The sequence below is a fragment of the Polypterus senegalus genome, chromosome 5 (assembly GCF_016835505.1).
Source record: "Polypterus senegalus isolate Bchr_013 chromosome 5, ASM1683550v1, whole genome shotgun sequence".
Classification (NCBI taxonomy): domain Eukaryota; kingdom Metazoa; phylum Chordata; class Cladistia; order Polypteriformes; family Polypteridae; genus Polypterus; species Polypterus senegalus.
The window spans coordinates 50,096,140-50,121,324 of record NC_053158.1 but is presented as its reverse complement, the minus strand read 5'-3'; the positions used below and the strand labels follow the sequence as shown (position 1 = coordinate 50,121,324).

General features: G+C 36.6%; 1 protein-coding gene across 1 annotated transcript in view; it reads left to right on the top strand.

Moving 5' to 3' along the window:
* cpa6 (carboxypeptidase A6) overlaps window positions 1-25,185 on the top strand; it is a 121,656-nt gene that overhangs the window by 77,433 nt on the left and 19,038 nt on the right. The window contains exons 3-8 of the mRNA XM_039754612.1: window positions 6,489-6,613; window positions 7,404-7,518; window positions 13,984-14,085; window positions 14,168-14,272; window positions 16,503-16,613; window positions 16,720-16,810. Coding sequence (XP_039610546.1) covers window positions 6,489-6,613; window positions 7,404-7,518; window positions 13,984-14,085; window positions 14,168-14,272; window positions 16,503-16,613; window positions 16,720-16,810 — 649 coding nt within the window. The remainder of the gene's footprint in view (window positions 1-6,488; window positions 6,614-7,403; window positions 7,519-13,983; window positions 14,086-14,167; window positions 14,273-16,502; window positions 16,614-16,719; window positions 16,811-25,185) is intronic.

Below are 25,185 nucleotides of genomic sequence, written 5' to 3'. Positions count from 1 at the left end.
CTACGTGACCATCATCATCATCAAGCCCTTCCGTGAGAATCCTAAAGCCAAAGAGGACTGTTTCATTTATGTTAGGTAGAATGCCCAGAGGGGACTGGGCGGTATCATGGTCTGGAATCCCTACAGATTTTATTTTTCTCCAGCCGCCTGGAGTTTTTGTTTTTCTGTCCCCCCTGGCCATTGAACCTTACTCTTATTCGATGTTAATGTTGATTTATTTTTTATAATTATGTCTTTCATTTTTCTATTCTTTAATATGTAAAGCACTTTGAGCTACTGTTTGTATGAAAATGTGCTATATAAATAAATGTTGTTGTTGTTGTTGTTGTTGATATCTCCTGCCCTATGTCATTTCCATTGTTGAGAAGGTTTCCTGTAAAGCCTCCTTCTCAAACTCTTTAATTTTGGGGCACCTTACTTGCCTCCTGTTAATTTTTATAGTTCCGTTTTTGAAGGTGACTCTGAGCATATCTCCTATGCCTTTAGTCCTCCTCATGTGTCTCACACTCACACTTTCTTTTTCAATCTCGTCAAACTGACCAATCAGATTACTCTATGGGCCTGGATTCACACACACACAGCCCCTAGTGTTTTATATTATAGCAGATTACTCCTACCACATTCTCATTACTAAAAACACCCAATTCGGGCATCATGCTTCTGCATTATTGACATAACTGTTGTTCTTAACTCTAGTCTTCTACTTCAAATTCTTCGACAGCAAAGGTGAATATGCAAGCCATTGCAGAAGTACAGCATTTGGTATCCAGAAAGGTTACTGTGAAATTCAAATACTGTATCTGCATCTGTTAGCAGGTAAAGAGTCAATCCATGAAAACTCAAAGGCTATCAATAAACAGAATATTGTATTTGTTAATGGTTAATTGATTATTCCTGTTGCAGATATACAGTACATGTTAAGTTATTTATACTTTACCCAGAGTAATAAGGAACATAAAGGATAATGAAACGTCTTTGCCTCATAAATGTACGTTTGGTATCTTGACTCTTTATTTTTTAGTGTAAGATGTTAACAGAAAACTCTTAACAAAACCAAACAGGAGTGGTAACAGGTTAAAAAAATAAATTAAGAAGACCTTACCATTTATTGCCTTGCCATGCTTTAATTTTGATGGAACTGAATTCCTTGCCAGACACAGGCCACAAACATCCTTAAAATCTTTTTGGACCTAAAACCATAGTATAAATCAGCAAGCTAATTGCTAGCAATGCAAAACCCGCTCATAAATTACCGTCACATTAACAGAGTAGTGCTTTACCCCACGTGGGCATGCCACACAAGAAAAGACACAGCACTGCACGTTTCATCAAATTTTATTGAAGTACTCTCCATTTAACTGCAGGAATGCACATGCAACAGAAATCATAGGCCACCCGGAAAGAAAAAAATAAAAACAGAGGGCAGTTTTGCCATCAAGTAAAAACTTAAAACATTTTGCCTATGGGTGAAGCTTTGATTCCTTCATAAAGAGTTATTTTTATTATCATTTTAATTGTCTTTACTTCACCACAGCTTACTTTTATACTTACTTTTATATTTAGAGTCACTCAGTTTCCGTAAGTTTTAATTGTAATGAAGTTATCCTATTTCTGTTTTTTAAAAGAGCAGATTATAAATAATTGCAGATGAGAATGCAAGTGTCTAAATTCCTTGATAGGTTCAATTGCAAACCCCATTTTTTTTCATTGCGTGATTAAAAGAACAGAAGCTTATCTGTGCAGCAGTGAGTATGAGGCAGGAGTCACCCCAGCACTGACTCTCAGAGTATACTCACACACACAAACACACACCAACACATACTGGGCCAATTTAGGGCTTGAATTCAGCCCAAGGTGGCAAATAATTAAAACCAGAAATTTTAACCAAGAATATTCATTTTTATTTATTTATTTATTGTTTGTTTGTTTGTTTGTTTGAGGGGGCCTGTTCATTATTTTTACATAAAGTACAGATAAAGTCTCTTCAATAGGCAACATCTGAATATTTATTAATTGAAACAAAAACAGTGAAGTGTTGCAAAGTGGAAGCATCTCTGTATTCAAAATATAATGTGAAAACATCGAGCAATTTTATCATGCCAGTGAGAAATTAATAAATGAAACAATTAAGTAAAATTAAATTTTAAAGAAATAAAATGTATAAGAATTCCTGAAACATTTCACCTATTGAATGTTCGAACAGTATATTCCATCCATCCATCCATTTTTCAACCTGCTGAATCCGAACACAGGGTCACGGGGGTCTGCTGGAGCCAATCCCAGCCAACACAGGGCACAAGGCAGGAACCAATCCTGGGCAGGGTGCCAACCCATCGCAAGACACATTCAAACACAACCACACTAGGGACAATTTAGAATCGCCAATCGACCTAACCTGCATGTCTTTGGACTGTGGGAGGAAACCAAAGCACCCGGAGGAAACCCACGCAGACACGGGGAGAACATGCAAACTCCACGCAGGGAGGACCTGGGAAGCGAACCTGGGTCTCCTAACTGCGAGCCAACAGCGCTACCACTGCGCCACCATGCCGCCCCCAAACAGTATATTTTCCATTGAAATTTATTTATTTATTTTTTTAATACAATGCCTTTGGTAAACCTCCACTCCAAGCAGTTGGACACTTATTGCCAGGCCAGATACTCCCTAAATACCCAGGCTTTCATTTTCTGGACTCACTTATAGTGCATTGTTTAACGTGAGTATTTGACATTATTGTCAGACAAGGTGCACTTTGGCAGAACTTTTTCACTGTGGCATGGCAACAGACATGCTCTTTTGTGGTACACACTCATCACAGCGACCTCAGGAAAGTCTGAATCTCTCAGAAGTGGCGTGTGCCCTAAAGCCAATCACTGGTTAAAGAGAGAAATTATTATTATACAGTTGGGTTACTGACCTATTATTGTGTTCATTGACTTCACAGTTTTCTTAGCTTGTAAAGAATTTTCTCTTGACTCAGTCTTGCATGAACTTAAATCTCTATGACAAGCCATACTTTAAAAAAACTATTTTCCAAACAAATTGGTTTTTACTGAGAGACAAATGTGTCTCCAGAGATCTCTGTGGGAACAATCTGGGTAACACTCAAGGCACTTCTAAGGGGACAAATCATCTCATATGTTTCACATAAAAATAAAATGCAGAGTCAAAGGACATCTGAGATTTATATAGCTGATCAATTATCTTCATTAGATATTAGATTTTCAGAGACTTGAGCAGAAATTCATGAAAATCCTTTAGATCATGCTCACCACTACAGTATATAAGACAAAAGCAGTGTTTTTAACTTTTAATGACATAATTGTGAAGCATGCACTCTAGCCATGTATGTAATAATGTCTTTTGTACAAATGTTGTTTATACCACTGTTTAAACCAACAAATAGTATGGCTTTCCTTGCCTCCACTTGGTATTCGCTGAAATTCTATTTTCCCCTCGTGCTTTTGCCATTTCCTTTTCACAGAAAACTGAGCTTAAGGGCGATTTATGTTGATTTGCATATTCAAAGAGGCATAATTCTGGGAGGAGTTGGGGTGGGGCAGCAGGCGTGTGCACGTGCGTTGATTTTTGCACTGACTGGTATTTATGTAGCGGAAGAACGTGGAAGTTGGCGAATACCCAGATTTATGCATCTGGATTTTTTTCTGTGTAAACACATTTCGGCTTTTGTGCTTACGTCATGTTACAGTGCGAATTCTATGCACGCCGTTATGCATGAGGCCCCTGGTCTTTGTCTGTGTGGATTCCACACGACTTAACTAGTCTGTGTGGGTTTTCTTCTCACATCTCCAAAAGCATGCCGAATAGGAAATTGTTTACTAAAAACTGTCCTAAATTTGGGAGTGTGCTTTTGTGTACCCTGTGATACACTGGTGCCTTGATAAGAGCTGTATTCTGTTTTGCATCTGGTGCTGCCAAGATAAGTGCCAATCCCATATGACTCTATAATTAGATTAAATGAATGTGATAATCTATGTATTTTGCAGTAGAATTCTATGTACTAAAAGTAAGTGGAATTAATAGTAACTTATACTAACTTAATTTTGCTTTTAATATATGCATGTGATAACTGTTGAAACACAAAGTGTAAGTGGGTTATTTAAATTGACGTCTATAGTGACTACTTATTTTCATTTTTAAAATCAAGTTAATTTACTTGCTAAAGGGAACAATAGCATTGTTTTTGTGTTTCCTTCTATTGATCCTTAAACCCTTTATTACTGAAACTGGAAAATGTCCATGCATCATAGCAGGATTCAACTATGGAAAGAATGTCATTTCACACACTCATCCACATTTGCATCCACATGGTGCCCTGCCCGGGGTTTGTTCCTGCCTTGTGTCCTGTGCTGGCTGGGATTGGCTCCAGCAGACCCCCGTGACTCTGTGTTAGGATATAGCGGGTTGGAAAATGACTGACTGACTGACTGACTAATTTTTATAGTCAGGCAGCAGGTGGTGCAGTGGTAGCGCTGCTGCCTCGCAGTTAGTAGACCCATGTTCGCTTCCTGGGTCCTCCCTGCGTGGATTTTGCATGTTCTCCCCGTGTCTGCGTGGGTTTCCTCTGTGTGCTCCAGTTTACTCCCACAGTCCGAAGACATGCAGGTTAGGTGCATTGGTGATCTTAAATTGTCCCTAGTGTGTGCTTGGTGTGTGTGTGCACTGTGGTGGGCTGGCGCCCTGCCCGGGGTTTGTTCCTGCCTTGTGCCCTGTGCTGGCTGGGATTGGCTCCAGCAGACCCCCGTGACCCTGTGTTAGGATATAGCGGGTTGGAAAATGACTGACTGACTGACTAATTTTATAGTCTCCATTAAACCTAATATGAACAAATTCATGTCCCAGATCTATCTATCTGTCCCCCAGAACAACATCCGTCAACTCATTAGGAGTGTGCACCCACGACGTTGTCAGGCATGCATACAAGCACATGGGGGGCATATAAACTACTGAGTATGATTCTGAGTTGCTGCAATGAAATTTCTGCAAAATGCACTAGTCTGCTGCATCATTTTTTCACTTCAATTTTCGTATTGTCTTTGAATTCAGCCCTCTATAGGTTGATAATTTTCATTTCCATCAAATGATGTGGCATCCTTTCATTCCTAACACATTACCCAGTCCATATCAGTATAGATATCCCATTGAGATCTGATGTGTTTACAAAGTGTTCCTTTAATTTTTTTTTTACGGTTTATATATATATGAATTTATAAAACCTATATAGTTAAACATACAGTTTATTTATTGATTTTATATTTATATTTATTACTGTAGCAGAGTTTGCATTTTCTAAATTTTCTAAGTGCAAAATGTAATTTGCTAGCTCCCTATTACTCCTGCTAAATTTGTAAGGAATACTTTCTTGAACATAGATTGGTTAAAGCATATATATATATATGTAAGGCAGCACAGTGGAGCAGTGATAGCACTGCTGCCTCACAGTAAGGAGTCCAGGATTCGCCTCAGCATCCCCCTTAATGGGGTTTCCATGTTCTCCCCAAGTCTGTGTGGGTTTTCTCCAGGTGCTCTGGTTTCCTCCTACAGTCCAAAGACATGCTGGTTAGGAGAATTGGTGTTGCTAAATTGTGTGTGTGTGTGTTTGGCCTGTGTTGGACTGGTGCCATGTCCAGGGTTTGTTTGGTACCTTGTGCCCTATGCTGGCTACAATTGGCAGCAGGCCCCCTTATGACCATGGTGTGGATTAGGTGGGTGAGAAAATGACATGGCATTTATCTTTAAATAAGAAAAACAGAGATTTGTCAGGCATCGTTTATATCTAATACTTTTCATTTTAATTATTCCACCCATTTTAAATCTTTAGTTATTTTGCATTTCATGCTACAGACTTCTTTTCTTGTTGTTTTGGCTTCCTACCATCAGTACATTGAAGTAGCCAATATAAAACATAAGTTTATTATCTTTAGCCTATTATTTTACAAAGAAGAGTTCCAAGTGCTTCTTCAGCATTATCCAAATAGTCTTTTTTTGGCAGCAGTTCAACTCAAATTAAGCCAGAAGGTATTGAAATTTGTTGGCACATACAGGTCCTACACAGAGGTGTGGCATTCTGAGAGCAGCTGTCATGGTATCTCTATTAGACCATTCTAATGAAATGACCTCAGCATCTTCACAAGATCAAGGGGCTCACTGTTAGTTTTGTAAATTGGTGCTGTATCTTTGGATACACTCCAACACAGCCTAGTCATGGCAGGGTCCCAGATAAATTGTATTTTAAAACCTTTAATCTCCTGAATGTCAAAAAAGAATGTGTTTTATTTTAACACTGTATATGATCAAAAGCTCATATAAAATTGAACTTTTACACAAGTTTGCTGCTGACAAAGGTTCAGAAGCACTTGCTTTCTCTTTCAGATTATATTTACCTCATTCATTTTATGTAAAGTGTAGGTGTCTTTCATTTTTAGATGAAATACATATGAATTACAGGTTGGTTCCTGCACTATAGGTGGACCTATGGCATCCCAACAGTCCATCTTCCATTAGAGACGGAGCCGCTGTGGACCTCCATGTGCCAAGAAATGCTTCCAAAATATTCAGATCTCATCTTCATCAAGCCAAGATTCACTACAAGTAAGTAATAGCTTTCTTTCTGAAATACTGTATTTAATCTACGTATTATTAAGTTGTACAAGTAGTTATAATAGTCAATGTACATTAAAGTGAAGAGACATGTCCACTATTTAAAAAAGATCCTTTAATAGCTTGCCAAAATGTTTATGCTAGAGGATTTTCTGTACCTACATGAATGATGTTCGGTTAGTAAGAAGTGTTAAAAGCTTTTAAGTTTTTCCTGAGTGCCAGTTTTTATCAGCTGTGCATTTAAGTGATCAAAACTGTAGGAATTTCAACTGCTCCAGTTTTCCATTGTGTTTTCCAATGTATAATCCATTCTCTCAGTCATTGTAGAAGTCTTTGGAATGGACAATGTATTGTGTCTGCTCTACTTTACCAGTTTTACTTGTATTCTTTTCATGTTAATCATTTAATATAATTTTGGGTTAAAATAATGTTAGTATTTTCTTTTGTTCAGCTATTCATTTTATCAGTTCTATACTAAAACCAACAATTATTTAGTACAGTAATATTTATAGACAGTTATGGCATAAAATGCAGCTTGATATACATTTATTTACTGATGTATGTTAACAAACATAATAATTCACACAGCATTATAAAGAGAACCTGTTTCTCCTTCTTATACTGTATTTTTTTAAATAATATTCAGTGGGTTACTTGAAATTTGAAGTCTAGCCTCAAACTATAAAATGTCAACTTTGTTTTTAAATTGAATGAGGTCTCCAACTGGTCAGCTTCTTTGTGTTAGATAGCTAATTCACTATAACCTGTAATGTTCCATTAGGGTCCTTATTGCAAATCTGCAAAAAGAAATTGAAAAGCAGGCAGGGTATAGATCCTCCCGCAAGCGAAGGTCTGATTCAAGTTACGATTATGAAGTTTACCACTCCCTTGAGGAGGTATGTGCATTATAAGACTTTTTTTCATCTGCTGCATGCATCTACTTTAAAAAAGAAACAAAAGTGAAGTCTGTGATCTGGCATCGGTTTTATATTATTGAAGGTACTTATAAAATATTAAAGGACTCTAAAATGAATTCTGCTTACTTTTTCCTTTGTAACATAATACTGTAGAGATTTAACACTCAACTACATGTTTTAAAAACAGGAGCCATCTTCTCAAATTAAGTACTTTCTTACTAAAAAATGTTAAGAAAACATTCTGAATATGAAAATGTTTTCTCCAAACAACATATTGCATTTTCATAGCCCCATCTACATCTAATTATTTCCTAGGCATGGACAAGTGCATGATTCCCTCACTAGCTGCATGGACGGTTTTGTTTCTTTCCTTATGCCCACTTCTCCCATGTTCCTCATTTGCTTCTTTCCCTGACCTTCCTGCCAGGATGTTTTGTTGTTTCTGCTCTCATTTTGTTTTCACATTTATGAGTCTGGCTCTATAAACTGAACTCCTGGGGTTGATTACTCCAAAATTTCAGGAGCAACTATCTATTATCACCCTTGATGCCCAGAGTTGTCATTTTATCTTTACACTTCTAACATGTCTTACTGTTTTTGGGCACTGTGCATTTGGTACACAGATCTGTAGCATCCTCACTCATACACAACCACTGAAAAGACAGGACGCACCCTGAAATTTTTTAATTTTTGGTAGAAATTGATGCCTTTTATCAGTATATAATTAAAATGACTTGGAAATATAGCCAAGACATTATTTGTATTTATAATGGCTGTTATGCTTGAAATGACTGACTTGTAATTCATTATTCACAAAGGACTGCAAAGCCCAGTTTTCAGGATTGCTGACTTTAATATGCTTTTCTAATCATAGTTTGTCCCTTTTAACCTTTTGTTTTTATTTGCCTGTTCCAGATATGGCTCTTTCTTTGAAACTTTCTATTGTAGATGGTACTGGGATTTGCTGTGTATTTAAGGAAGAGACAAACTGAGGACCAGAAAGGTGCTTGTGTTTCAGACTACACACTCTGATGTCCTTATCCTTAAATGCAGTTGTGCATCTGGGCCTTCCCCTTATTTTTATGTCCTTGTTAAATGCAATTTCCCCCCCCTAATCTCAAAACACCATTGTATGAAATCTTCACATTTGGCAATCTATCACATAGAATAACCTTTTTACTGTGAAAAAAGCAACAGACTGACATGTTTCTTGAGAAAGCTGTTTCATTTTGGTGATTTGTGAACCCAGAACTGAATTTTAGAAATGCCAGTACTTTGCAACCCAAGTGAGCAGAATAACAAGTTTCAGTGGTGCTAATACAATTATAAAGGTTTGTTTAGTAACCAAATAGCATTTAAAATGACTAAGGATAAGCTGAGTTTACCATTAGGACACTGAAAATGGGGCTTTGCAATCATATTTGAATAATAAATTAAAACTCACTCATTTCAAGCAGTAAGAGCTACTAAAACATAAATATAATGTTCTAGCTATGTGCTTTAAATCAATTTAATGGTATCTTGATAAAAAAGAGTATCAGTTTCTATCAAAAGCATGAAAATATCAGTGCGTATCCAAACTTTTGACTGGTTGTGTAAGTCCCCATAAGGCATTAACTACCTTGTGCAAGGAAGACTTGTTGCAATTCTAATCTGATGAATACTTTTCTGTACTCATTTAACATCTTGCAATTTTGAAACAAATTTGATTATTCCTTCATTTACAATGACCTTTGTTTCAATGATTGTATTTCATGTCCCATTGTTGCTGTTGTCTGATTTTAGTCCTGTTTAGTCCCTTGGCTGTTTTGGGTTCAGTATGGTCACTGTCTTTTTCTTAATCATCCTTTGTACATCGTATAAATGTAGTAGCTCAAGACTGCCATCTGGAAAAAAGCAGGAAGCACACAATTTGTTTCATTAACATCAGTGTTTCTCCAACATACTGGATGTTTAGTTGTCCACAATATGTCATTTATTATGTATTATAACATAAAATCTATCCAATCTGTTTAATCCATTTCAGAGGTGATTGACAGGAGCCAGTCCATCTCAGGCACACTCATATATGGTCAGTTAACCTCAAAATGTACTGTATAATATTTGGCAGATGAATTTCCAAAAAATTCTTTCAGTTGCCACCCCCCCCATTCCCTACCCATTTATCATCTCTGCATCTTGTCTATTCACACCTCATCAACCTAATACCTAATGAAGAGCCGGGAGCTATAATGTTGGGATACTAACGTTCTTCATATTCTTCAACATGAAATCAGCATTTTTTTATTGTTGTTTTTTGTGCACCTTTAATATTCTATCTTTTCTTAGGCTACATGGCTTCCACGTTTTATACATATTTTTTTGTGTCTGCTGTAATTATTTTCCTTATTTTCCACTTTTTGCATTTGGACAAGAGTCCGACTTTAATTTTTTTGAAAAATTATGTCATTGTTTATTTTCTGTATTTTTATTTCATTTGTTTTTATTTTAAAATGTCTTGTTTCAATACTCTTACTTGACCACAATAGGATATCTTTCCTATCTTCAATAATATTTAACATTACTGGTGCATACAGATAACATTCATTAGATGTGGTGATTCCAACTATGATGAAAAAAGCAATTCTCAAAATGCAAGTATTTTACTGTTTGTGTCTTTCACTAAATGCTTCTGTCTTAAACATCTTTCCCAAAGGTATAATTAAAGTGCCAGATGCTTTGCTTGGTCACACATCCCCTGTAATCTCATGGAAGTCAGTCCTATTTCAGTGTCTGGTAGGTCAAGAGAAAATGTTAATGGGCATAGTGTCTAGTCCCGATCCACTTGGACACTGCCTTTGTGACCACAGCTCTCAGATGTACTGGGTGAGGCGGACAATTACAAAACCTCAGAGAGTGCAGCAGGAGCAGTTTCCAGTCTAAATGTTTAGCATTTTAGTTACTCTGCTTAAACCTTGTACGTTCACATTTACTTTTTTAAAGCTTTAATTGGTGAAAAGTGGGCTAGAATTTATTGTTCTAAAACACTTGTTTGCACAGTACAACAGCATTTCAAAATATTTAGAAAATAATGTTTCATGAGAACAACCACTACAAATTGTCAAGGATTAGCCTGGGTGCTGCAGAAAGTTCTTCCTTATGCCCTTTTGTCTGCTATTTGCGCCCAGCCCCTCCAATCCTGCCTATGCAACACCAGTTCCAAGGTGTTATTTAGATGTGTATTTAATTTTGTATTACTTTTTATACTGAATTCACAGTGTTAATTTTTATCTGTTTATGGATTCTGCCATTGTTTTGTAATTTTCTTTCTATTCCCTTTGCCTGCATTGTATAGCCACTCTCGGATTATAGGATCATTAAGAATTCCTGCGCTTTCTTTCAATACATGCACTGTCTTCCAAGTTTGATGGGGTGCTGCCTTGTTAATGAGAAGCTTCAGCTAGATGTGTACACTGAGAAGGCTGCACCTGTCTGACAGAAATACTGAAGTTTCTGAACAGTTTTTTAGGTTATGTGCCATGACCATGACATCATGGTCTCATCGTTAAAACTGGACTAAACCTCACTTTTCATCATTTGTTAAACAAATTGTGTACTATCTACAGCACATTTTCTAGATTTTAGTCTTATCTCTTCCTCTTCTTTAATTAGCTATTAACGGTCTAATTATGAGATGATGATATATAAAGATGGAGGTTAGGAATATGCGCTAATACAGTGCATTGCTGCACCCACCACATTACAAACCACCTTAGAACCCGAGTGCAGCCATGTAGCAGGTGACACCTCAGCACCACACTAGTTCAGATGGAATGGACCAGTGTGAGGTTTTTTTTATGGTGGCTGGAATGTCACCAACCCCCAAGTTTTCCCTGAAGTTTGGAGGTCCTACATGTTGGGCTGGATGCAGATTAATGTCATACCCAGGACGGATCAATTGCAGGTTAAGGGCCTTGCTCAAGTGTCCAGCGGAGTGGAATCACTTCTGGCATTTACGGGATTTGAACCAGCAACTTTTCGAATTGCCGGTGCAGATGCCTACCTCAGAGCCACCACTCCACACCATATAAAGATAGTGATGTCTCTAATGTGGCATTGTCATTGCTACATTTTGTTTAGTTTTCTATTTTACATATTATACTTCATAATAATAAGGAATGTGCAATCTGTGTTGCAGTTGCCCTGAACAGGTTGTGGTGATAAAAAAGTGAACTTCCAGGTGCTTTGACCCTTTACATATCCTGTGTTGGCTGGGATTGGCTCCAGCAGACGCCCGTGACCCAGTTTTAGGATATAGCAGGTTGGATAATGGAAGGATGGATATCATGCTTCCTTACCCAGCATTACCCTAAATGTCCTCAAATAAGGAGGTTATTGTAGACATCAGGAATGAGGCTGATTTCAGCCAGAATATGAAACTGAAGATAGCAGTTTACGTAGGATTTCTGGGAATTTCACCTTAGGACTAATAGAATCAGTTTCCTGATTCAACTGAGGATTCACTCTGAGCAGTCAGAAGTTCCAACTGTCCCTCAATCTTTTTCACATTGTCTCAAGAGATGTGCTTAGTCATGTCACCTTGGCAGCTGCCTTAAAATCTGGTGTGTAGTTTTGTATGCTTGTTAATCAAAAAAAAATTCTTTATTGGCAGAGGCAGCAGGCTGACTTGGACTCTTGGGTTTAATGACCTCTGACATATATATTTTGCATGGGGAACATGCACCCTGCAAAATAGGTTAGTTTATCTCAAGAATAATAATAGCCTTAAAACATCCATAAACACCTCAGAACAGGTGGTTGAGGACAAAACAAACAAGCATTAGAGAAAAAAAATCAGCTTGACTTTTAAGGCTGACATTTGAAGCAAACAGGTGTGAAGGCTGTACTTCAGCATTATCAAACAAGATACAACAGAAACCTGGACGAGTTTGTTTTCTATTGTTCAGGTTTTGTCTACTCAGCTATGTTTCATTGCCTTGGTGCAGAAAAAAGGTGCAAAGTCAAGGTGACTCAATGACTTCATGAAAAAACGAGAGCAACACTAGCATATTTTAGCTTTGCCCTTTCTATCACCTAGTAAAATATAATTTACAGCATTTGCCCAATAAGTGATACAATTACCTGTTCACTCGTCTTTTCCCACTCTTTCCCTCAGCAACCTGAAGCCTCTGTAAGGCTGTAATTTTATTTATCTTATTTCTCTCAAGATATTTGCATTTCAAAAATGGCCTTGCTCTGCAGCACATATATAGTAATGTCTTTTATTTCTGATATAAGCTAAATATTTTATTGTGTGTGTGTGTAAATACTAGACATATCTATGTGTAAATATGTAAATATAGCAAAAAATGTCACCTTATTTGTTGGCATAACAATTTAAAGCATAAATGACAGTGACACACTAATTCTTGATTATGATAGCTGCCTACTACATCCTGTAGTTCCACTTGTCAGATGTGAGACCCATGGCTTCACTCCTGACAATAGCATTGAAATCATCATGAAAAGTCAGCTGAATGCAATGCAATTTAATGTATTACTGTGTGCAATTTGTTATGTTATGTTGTGGTTTGTCATTTTTATGTGGCAATACCACTCTTATTTCACTTCTGTTTTACTAAATTTTGCTTTATTTTAACAGGAAATTGCAAGAGATTTGATGTAACTGTACTATACTGTATATCAAATTAACCAGATAACCAGTTACAACTGGTAGACAATTGTTGTTAAGGTACTAATATATTGTGATTGTGCAAGCTATGACACCAACATTCAATTAACAAAAAAAGTTTTTAACAAAAACAGGACACAGTGGTGCATCTAAACCAAAATAAAGAGCTGCTGTTGCTGTTTTATAGCCTTTCAAGTGTGATTCGGAGCTCCATCTTTGTTGGAGATCAGTCCAGAATAAGACACCACCGTCTGTGAGCACCATGATAATATAATCCTCTGATTAGAAGGGGTGGAGTCGGTCTCCCTCATTGGGCATCTCCTCTTTGCTGTGAGAAGAGAAAGAGATTATACTGTTAGTGAGAGAAATATACCTTTTATGATTTGTTTGACTTTTTACTTATGTTAGGTTCAAACAAGCAGGAGAGATATGAAGAAAAATACAGTAGTTGAAAATGTAGTGTTTTAGTCAGGGGCACTAGAATAAAAGAGAATGTTGACGCTTGTGTGGACATGTGCAGTGCTCCTCCAGGGTTCTAGAGGATAGGTGATCCAGCATGTTTTTGAATAGAGAGTAAGACCATTGTGGCAATGCCTCTTTATCGCTAGAGGTCATTTGGCCCGGATGGTAAGCTATGAGGCCATTACTTCATTCACAGCTTCCTGAACTTGGAAATGTTTTTTGTTTGCTTCAGAAAATTAATTTCTTTCTTTCTTTCTTTCTTTCTTGCTTTCTTTCTTTCTTTCTTTCTATGGTTATTTTGTTTTTTTTAGATACAAAGCTGGATGCATGAAATGAACAAAACACATCCTAGTTTTATTCGTCTTTTCTCCATTGGGCAGTCCTTCGAAAGAAGACCCCTTTATGTTCTGCAGGTTAGAGCCAATGAATTCAATTTACTTCTAAACATCTTCCTGAAAGATTTAGCTAATATTTTCTTTTTTTTTTTTCTTTCAGCTGGGAAAGAAATCCCAACATTACAAGAAAGCAGTGTGGATTGATTGTGGGGTTCATGCCAGAGAATGGATAGGTCCTGCCTTCTGTCAGTGGTTTGTAAAAGAAGTAAGAGGATTTAGTTTCCTTGAATCTTGGGAAATGTATTCTGAAAAATGTAGTACTTCAATATTTAGCTGCATTATAAGCTTACTTTTTCCACAATAATGAAGATGACTGTAGTGGTTAACTTTCCAATTTATCAACTCAACTTTTATATCTTTAGCTGTTATTTTCAGGTTTATCCTCCTCCTTATTGTTATGTTTAATTTTTTGGCTTATCTATTAGAGCATCAGCACAGATTAATACTGAAAGAGAATTTAGAGTCTGTTGCCAAAATAATTTACTATGTGATGTGAACATCACAGCTGCATACTTACATTGAAGTGTAATAACAGAAAACCACCACTGGATGGCAGTGCTTTTCAGCTGTTACTTAAAGATGAGAGGCAAACCAAGTCAGTTTTGCCTTGTCATGGAGGTTTCCACTGTCTTGTAGTATCAGCATTCAGAATATGTTAATGTTTAACATGTATATATTAAATATATTGCCTGCTTTCACGTTTTTGAGCAATGGCACAAAAGAAGCTATATTTATTCTTAAATAGTAATAATAAAAATATTTAAGTAATTAATTGCAGACCTAATGTGAAGGAAATGGTTTTTTTTATTTGATATACTTTATTAATCCCTAAGGGAGAGACTGTCTTTTTTCATGAGCTTTGGGGTCACCCATTGAACAATGCCCCTTGAGCCTCAAAATCACCATACCATCCTAACTTATCATGAATAATGACTAATGAAACATCAAACACAAGTCATGGATAAATAGGAATAATTCTTTGCATTTATATAGCGCTTTTCTCACTACTCAAAGTGCTCAGCAATTGTAAGTTAAGGACCTTGCTCAAGGGCCCAACAGAGCAGAGTCCCTATTGGCATTTATGGATTTGAACCGGCAACCTTCCGATCACCAGTGCAGATCCCTAGCCTCAGAGCCACAACACCAAATAAGAGGACATGGATATGCTAACAAACTCTCAGCATGCAGAGCCTTCATGTATTTGGGGTTGTAGAGTACCCAGAGATGGGGAGAACATCACTATGATGGTGATATGACTAGGAAATTAACCCAGGACCTTAGAAAACTGCTAACCATTGTCAGCCATGTTACCCTGTTGAATTCTCTCAGCTGTAAATGCACATCATTTTGTATGTCCTTTTAAAAAACTTATGATCAGAAAGAATTTCATGGCACAAAGTTTAAATTGCAGTGATGTATTTTGTTCCTGTCCGTATGCAAATGTGTCCTACCTGTACATATAATAATAAAAAAAGCTTTATTTTTCATAGCCCTTTTGGGAACTAGCTTAACACAATAGTATTACAAAGTATTATTTTTACATTTGCCACACTAGCAAAATAAGTGACTTATTTTTGGTTACTCATTGAGTAAGAAGAGGAGAACCGAGAGCACCTGTAAGACCAAGGCCTGTAAGACACTCTGAAGTATTAATACACCTCAATGTGAATTTCCCCTTGGGATTAATAAAGTATCTATCTATCTATCTATCTATCTATCTATCTATCTATCTATCTATCTATCTATCTATCTATCTATCTATCTATCTATCTATCATATAAGAACTTATCTATATATGTAACCTCTGTATATGACCTCCAGCAGCATGCTGAATATCTTTTCTGAATGGAAAGAACACACTGAAATTTTTATTTTTAAGAAGAAAACAGAAAATTAAAAGTTCTAAATAATACCCTAAGGTATTCTTCCTCCCTTGTTACATACAACAGTAAATGGTCTTTATCTTTTTTTTTTAATTTATTTTTATAAATTTTATTACAACCCATATAAAGCAATCAAGTTTTTACAAAAAGAAAAATTAAGTTAAGAACAGATCGATCCCCACCCCTGAGAGAGAGAGCAAGCCAAATGGCGTTAAATTTAAGGCTTGTAAACATACCTAAATTAATAAATTCTGGTTTTTATCTTTTAAGGCATTACAATAAACAGCAAAGGTTCATAAACAGCAAAGGTTCATTTGCAGAATTACTGTAGCTACATGGTTAGGAAGCTGGACTGAAAATCATGACATTGCAGATATATCAAACTTTTACTTACCCTGTGGTCCTAAGCTGCTTAAAATGCCTGTGCTCACATTATGCAGACAGACTTTCAAAAAATATACTGTAATGTGCTTTGGGATGTCTTTGTCCATAAATATTATTATATAAATTAAAGACTGACATTATTTCACTGAACAGAATATCTTATTTTAGGCATTGCATTCCTACAATACTGACCCTGTGACAAGACGGTTACTGAACCAGTTGTACTTCTACATAATGCCTGTGCTCAATGTCGATGGCTACCATTTTAGCTGGACTACGGTGTGTAAAATATTCATTTTTCTGTTTGGCAAATGTAAATAATGCAATATACAATTTATAGAGTTTTATGTACTGCCTTCACCTAAAGGATATGTTTTGTTACCAGGACCGATTCTGGAGAAAAACTCGTTCTAAAATCTCCAGATATCAATGTCGTGGTGTGGACGCCAACCGAAACTGGAAAGTGAAATGGTGTGGTAAGCTAAAACTTATTTCTCTGCACATTAAAAACTAAGATAATAATAGTACAGATAAACGCTTCAGCATATGCTATAATCCATAACCAGTGTTAAATACTTGATTATTAGAAAAGATAACTTTAGCCTAAGATTTATATCACATCATTATTTTATTACACAAGGTATTATTACTGGGTGACACCATTTGATCTTTGGTGTTTATTAGTTCATGATGGATGAACTGTGGGATGCATTCTGGCTCAAAATATGTGGAGCCACTAGATATTGAACTTTTTCTTAGTAAGAAGCATTAATGGCACCCCAAACCATCTTTATGATAGTTTATGATTTAACAAACATACCTGGTGAAGTGGTAGATGTTGCATTTGAATAGTGTTCTGTTTTATGGATTCAATCAGAAAGGTCACATAAGGATGAGATTTATGGTATTAAAAGGCAAATGGTACATTTAAAGTTATTCATACAGTCATGGGTGTAGAGCCAGCTGGTCACTATGCCAGTCTTATATAATGTGTTAGGAGAGTTATCTGGGAGGCATTATGGGTGACTACTGGTCACCCTGTTTAACATGATAGACTGGACTACATTTCAGTGTGGGTTTTAAAAGCTGATACTGTACCGTCAATGCCTGTAAAAAGGAAAATGCTCTAAGAGTATTCACCATGTGCTGGCCCACTTAAGACTTTAATTGAATTTGAAAACAAACATGTTTTACCTGATGAATAGGAATTTCCTTTGTGAGTTTTTAATATTTAATAAAATATTAGAGAGACCACCACTAAGGTAATACTCAATGAAACCTCAGCTCTGCTATGTGTGCAATGATGTAAGGCCTAATCTTTTTTGTCATGCTTTATTGTTGTAACCTTGTGAAAGCTCTCTGAACTGAATTGTCACCAATGAAATGATGTGCTTATTGTAGAACAAAGTGCCTGCTTTTCATCCAACATCATGAAACACATGGAGATCAAAAAGGTCCATTTTTGTTTATCTTCCCATAAAACATTCTACCAGATGTATTTAGGACCATTTGTACCATTGCGGCCAACAAGATAAATATTAACATTCTGTTTGTTATTAAAGGTTTCTTTTTAACTAATCTCTACAAGGAATTCTATTTTAATGTGTTTTGTCTAATGCTAAGGTCATGAACACATTTTTTTGTTTTACTTCAGATGAGATAAGTCTTAAAATTCCTGCTCTTTCTTGTGAATGTCATTATCCCATCTTGTATATTTTTATCTTTTGCTTTTCAGGTAATTATGGCAAGAGAGCCATTCCAGGGATTATTCAGTATTGACCCAGATCTGCTATATTTCAGGTCTATGTCTCTGGCTTTTGTTTTCTGGATCCTCTGAGCTTTTTAGGAGACTACACATACTACATATATGTGTAGTACGATTTATTCTTTTTTTAGTATTTCTTCAGTTGCTGTCTTTAAAAAATAATCAAACAAATATGAAACTTGGCAAAAATATTTTTAGTAAATCAAACATATTTGTGACTTTTTTTTATAACTCACCCGATCTGCAGTTTATTTCTTCCTAGAGATTTCATGTTATTTTTCCATAGGCCGTTTGTGATTTTATAGATTTAACAATAGAACAACAAAATGAAAGGGTATGTAACAAATTAAATAATTATCTTCTTTTCTGTACTGCATTTAAAAGTAAATATTTATCATTGAATGAGATAGTGTTAGGAAAAAAATTAGGGGAACAGATGTGCCAGAAGGCACAAATTACGTAAATAAATGACCAAAAGATGGGAAATCAAAAAGGGACTAGCAGAGGAGATTTCATCAGAAACAAGCAAAAGTTCTAAAATACCACAGAAAAGAATAACCTCTAATCACAAAACAAAAATCAAAAGCAAGCAAACCTTCATCACTAAAATCTTCACAGAAGCCCCTTTCATCTCAAAACAACACTAATAATAAAAAAGGTGTTAATAGAAAGCAAGGGATTTCAAAACTAGGACACTGAGTTGATCACATTGTCATCTCAAATAGCAATGATATGATGATGTCCCATGTTTTGCCAGTGTGATGTCATTACCGTAACTTGATGGCATCATCCTTTAGTTTGCACCACAAAAGGGAGATGCCCTGTCAAAAAAAAACAAAATGGCAGAATTCTGATGTCACCATAATATCGATAAAAATAACTACCATCCAAAAATGCATAATTAATATCTGCAAAACATAAACTACACTACAAGAAACTCTGAATTATAGCAAAGATAATACACAGTGGTTTAAAATGGATAAATATTAGGGATTTGTGCTTTCCCACTTTTTTATACACTACAATAAAGTGATCATTTATGTTTATTATAAGCTGGCTGAGAGCTAGTAATAAGATTGTGTATTGGTTAAGCAGACTTCCAAGCTGCATTTTATATACATCCCGGAGAAGATTTATCTAAAGAAAAAAAAAAACCCTTGAAATATGGAGACATTAATAAAATGAGTGGTACTCCATGTAAATAGAAGTGCAAGAGGTTAATGTCACATGAGACTGTGTGTTTTTATTCCCATAATAAATAAACAAATTTCACATTTGTGTACTGGATATTCTGTCTCCCTCCATGAAATGGTATTTGTAAACACAGCCCTTCCTTACATGAGTCACTTCTTAGTGTTTGGTGTAATGAGAGGTGAGCACATATGCATGTAAACTAAGTACTGTCATATTCTGAATCATTTAAACAAGTTTATTCTAGTTGAATAAAGTTCATTCCATCCACCATTTACATTTCTTTTCACTTTATTCCATTTTTCACACATTTAAATGGGACACAAGGGCTAAAAAAAAAAAACTGGCAGATTCTGCCACATACTGAGAGAGCAAATGACAAAGACATAGAGAAAGAGAATGCACAGCAAGAGGGTAAGAATGGGGGAAAAAGAAAAAGCATCCTAATTGCAAGGAGAATGGATCCATGATGCACATTTGAAATCTCAACTCCCACACTTTAGGCATCAAACAGCTACATACACATAAACCATGGAATAAATTCCTGGCATGCTAGCAAACATTCCACAAGCATGGCACAGTCCACAAGACATTCCACTGCTCAGGAGATTACACCAAAAATAAGATATGCTAATTTTTATCTCTTGTCATTTGTAATTAAGTTCATAATTCCATATAAGTGTTTATATGCATTCTACATACAAAATGTTTACCAAATTTAATGGGTTTTAATATCAGTACAATTAAGCAATGAGAGGTTTCTCAACATCTGACAATATTCAAGAAGCTGTCATAAATCTGGGTTTTGGTAGAGAAGCCATTAAGAAGGCTAACAGAATGTTAGGATGTATAGCATGATGTGTGGAGTACAAGTCCAAGGAGGTTATGCTCAACCTTTATAATGCACTTGGAAGGCCTTATCTTGAGTACTGTGTACAATTTTGGTCTCCAGGCTACAAAAAGGACATAGCAGCGCTAGAAAAGGTCCAGATAAGAGCGACTAGGCTGACTCCAGGGCTACAGGGGTTGAATTATAAGGAAAGATTAAAAGAGTTTATACAGTTTAAGCAAAAGAAGATTAAGAGGTGACATGATTGAAGTGTTTAAAATTATGAAGGGAATTAGTACAGTGGATCGAGACTGTTAGTTTAAAATTAGTTCATCAAGAATACGGGGACATAGTTGGAAACTTGTTAAGGGTAAATTTCGCACAAACATTAGGAAGTGTTTTTTTACACAAAGAACAATAGACACTTGGAATAAGCTACCAAGTAGTGTGGTAGACGGTAAGACGTTAGGGACTTTCAAATCTCGACTTGATGTTTTCTTGGAAGAAATAAGTGGATAGGACTGGCAAGCTTTGTTGGGCTGAATGGCCTGTTCTCATCTAGAGTGTTCTAATGCTCTAAATCCTGGCAATCAGGCTGTTTAATTTTTTATCTATTTACATTTTTTTGTGGTTGTTTTCATTTGTTAACATTATTCTGGTGATGTCATTTTGTTTTCTGTTTTTTGGATGATCACCAAAATTTAGTGACAAGCAAAATGTTTGTGGTTGTTATCACTTATGTGATATGGAGATTGAGTAATTAACTATATACTGTATTTAAATTGCCAGGGTGCAGCTTGTGATATCCAAGCGCTGTTTCTCTGTTTCATCATTTCTGTTAATATTGTTTATAACAGAAGATCAATAGATTGCTACAGGCAGGTGCTAAATGTATATAAATAAAGTTAAGAATGTCTGGCTTGGTGTCAGTATGTGCAGGCATCACTCGAGAACTCGAGAGATTAAAATTAAATTTGGTATGTATAGCCCTCTTGATCCCGGTCAGAGTATAGGCTTGGGATGGCTCTAGCGGTTTCCTTGGGAAATCTTGCTATGTGACCCATTATTTCTTAGATTTTGAGTCCCAAATCAAAGAAACACACAAACAAATTTTCATGAATGCTAGGGATAAATTAAAGGTAGATCTACTTAAAAAGCAATGTATGCATTACCTTGGTGCTGCCTCTGGGAGGCGAACTGACAGACTGTGACAGTTAAATATTTTTGTTGAGAGTACTCTCTTTCATATCTAGCCATTCATGTTCTAGGAAAGAAAGTCAGTGTATTTTGATACTTCTGATTACATTCATTTTATCAAATAATATTCCTTTTGGAAAGAGAGCCAATTTGCTGATGTTAGATGAAAACATCTGATGCAGTATTCTAAAAAGCCAAGAACAGCAAAACAACTGTTTAGCTGCAAACTGCCAACGGAGTGAATGCTCAAAAAAGAGGGGCTGAAATCCAAGAGGAACAAGTGCTAAGCAGCAGATATAGAATGTCATATACAGAGAAGAGGACCAGAAAGCTATGAGGGAAGCTCACAGTGCCTGGAAACTGATAGGGAGAGGCACACTCGGGCAAGGGAAGCAGAGAGTTTAGAGGAACACTTCCTGTAGCTGGAAACTGACCAGGAGACAGACACCCGAATCAGGGAGGACGAGAGTGTAGCAGAACGTGACTGGAGACTGATCAACAGAGACATAGAGAGTTAAGAGAAGCTGAATCCCTTCAACGACATGAAAAATATGTGGAATCTAATATCTTAAGGCATATCCCACATTAAGAACTTTCTTGAGAATCAAATGCCAGAGGACCACTTAGAGATTTAGGAGATAAATTCAACAGTGGCATTAACAATAACCCTCTTTGTTATGGTACTTCTGCATCCAACATTGGTTCCATGCATCATTTTTGCCAGACCCTCAGTCCCCTTAGAATCTTTCTGTAAATAACATTTATTATTTTAATTTAATTTTAAACATAATATTATTTTAAAGTGGAATTAATATTTATTCACGAAGTTTAAAACAAAATGCCGTTTATTCCTTTATTGGTTTTTAAGTTGTAATCTACCCTATTAAAGATGGGTAACTTAGCTAGTATTTAATATAAAATACTTATGTAACTTAGGAGAGATTGTGATTAAAGGTGACAAGAAAGTCACTGTGAGTAGGTCAGCATGCCCATAAGGTGGCCTTAGACAATTTGTGTTTAACCCTGACCACAAGTCATATGACCCTAGTGGAATGAATTGAATTAGCATTAAAAATGAACTTGAACCAAGTCTTAGCTGGGAAGCAGAAGGCAGACCAAATCTGTTGAGATTTATTTTATTTTTTTTGGAGTCACCTTGACTGTTGAAGTGAAGTGTGCACAACACATTTTCTCTCTTGTCATAAAAGCTCACCAATTCCTCTACTTCCTCAGATATCTGACGATAGCTTACATTTTTCCATTTGTTTTCTTGAATGTCTATAGACCATCCTCGCTGCATCACATCCTGGTATGACACCTGATTGAAAATGTAAAGCACTACCGAGGGTGGTTATGGTGCAACCAGAATATTACTGGCAACCAACTTCCTTCTATTTGGGACATGCACAACACTTCGTACTTTAGGAAGGCAAACAGTATTATTAAAGATGTTAGCCACACTGCACAGTGGCTTTGTTCAGTTCTTTCTACTGACAAACAGTACTGTGGCACTCACAAAAGTAGATTTAAGGAACGTACGTATCTACCCACAGGTTATTAGATTGCTGAATAATCAATCATAATAACAAGAATTATAAACACTTTAATATTCCACCACTGTATGTGAATACATACTGTCAAGTTTGGGTCGCAGAATTACATGAAGGAAGGCGAGACCAGGTTTCCAATGAAAGAATAACTTTGCCAAGAAGGTAGGAACAGTCTTGAGGCTTTATTCACAAATAGGGGGGTTTCTTCAGCACACAAGCACACAGGTTGAAGCTCCCTTCTTCAGATTAAAAGAACACAAAACCTTTTTCATTGAGCAGGTTCAGTGGCTTGGAAGCTGTGGAAGGGATAGACGCAGTCTGGAGGAAAGAGGACAGGAGATTGAGCAAACAGACAGGTCAGCGCTCGGGTTTAAATGTTCTAAACATCATGCAACAAGCACGTAATGCTGTAAGCCTGCAAACCTCCAGCTGATCCCGCAGAGGACAAATTGAGAGTGTGCTCATTTGCCATTGAAATATTTTCTGAGAGGGAGTTTCTCGAAGGGCAGTTGTATTGCTTTGCTATTGGTTTACTGTTTAACAGAGTGTCAGCATGCAGCTGCCAACTGTACGGGAGAAAACACAGCAGAGCGGCTGCCATGCTGTCTTTATGCAGCTAATGCCGCTGTCAAAGATGACAAATCAGCAGCGACACTGGTCATAATACATATATTATATATTGTAACCACTAACAAATTCTGAACATAGAAGACAACTCCACAGAACATAGTTCTAGGAAAAAAACAAAGATGTTTATTACACTTAATATCTTCGCAATCCTTAAAGTCGGTCCAACTTTGCACCATACAATAGTAGTAACTGCCTCATTTCCTGACTCTCTTCCTTGTTGAGTGTTGTCTTCCACTCTCAACTCTGACCCCCTAAATGAGGCAGAGTGATTCCTTTTATGTGGGACCCAGGAGCACATCCAGGCCACAAGCAAGCTGCACAGACCAGGGAGATTCTCTTCCCACAATTCCTTTTGGTAGTACCCCTTTCACACTACTCATCCCAAGAAACTTTGCTGGTGTCCAATTTGAAACAAAGCCAGAAGGATACTGCAACCTCTCACACTGCAGAATGAATTGCACTTGGTAGCATATATCCGTAAGTCCAACCATTACCTTTCCAAACTGACTGGGATTGTACCATCCTCTGTGTTGAGCTTCCACTATAGCTTCCTGGGCAAGTCAAGAATTAGCCCCCAACCCAGTTGGGATGCCTGCCCTTCCATTTTTGGTATTCACAGTACAAACATTTTATAAATAGATGTGTGTAAACAAACACTTGCAAATATAAATTGGTCATAATTATATTATATATATTACGCGCTGCGGTGGGTTGGCGCCCTGCCCGGGATTGGTTCCTGCCTTGCGCCCTGTGTTGGCTGGGATTGGCTCCGGCAGACCCCCGTGACCCTGTGTTCGGATTCAACGGGTTGGACAATGGAGGGATATATTATGTGTGTGTATGTATTTGTGTATGTATATACTGTGTATTGAATGCTATGTTTACTTTTATTTGTGTTACTTTTGTGAGTATTGTATTATTGTGAGGAGATATACATACAAGTTACAATTTCATGATAATATGTACATTTTGTACAGTGTACACACAACAGTAAAGTTGACTTGAGTTGACAGTGGACTTTGAAGTGAACCAATAGAGAAACTGACTCTTTTAGTGAAAGTTGGCTAGGGAACTAAATTATTTAGTTTTTAATTTAATCATATGTTCGTGAAGAATGCACAGAACTAAATAATTGCTTTTTACCTACTGACAAGATTTGATCCTTTCAGAATATATGAAAATATGCACTTTCATTTGGCAGGACACAAATTCTTTGAACAAGATGTCTCACTGTGCCATTTATGCTTATCATCTAGGTGCTGCTTCTCAGTTTTTTATGTTTAATATTAAACTTTTGCTTTTGCACAAAACACTTTGCATGTGATTCAAACTAGAGGAATGTGCAAGTACAATAATCAGAAAAAAAATATTCCTGGAGATGTGCATCCCTTTCGAGCATCCCCACCCTTTGTTTCTTGGTAGCTTTTGTGTATCCTTTAAACTACCTTGCAGTGACTTGCACACGGATAGTAAAATGGGTGGTTATATTACCACAGATCCTCTATTATTAACATGAAAAAGAATTATTAGAGCTATAAATTTTCAGTATCCTATTTCCTACTCCATAGTTCCTTTCAAGTTTTGGGCAGCCTGTGACTTGTTACATACAGCAAGTACTGTGAGAGAGGAGATTATATTTAGGTTATTCTGTGGCTGAAATAGCTTCATCTAATATGGTAAGATTTGCAG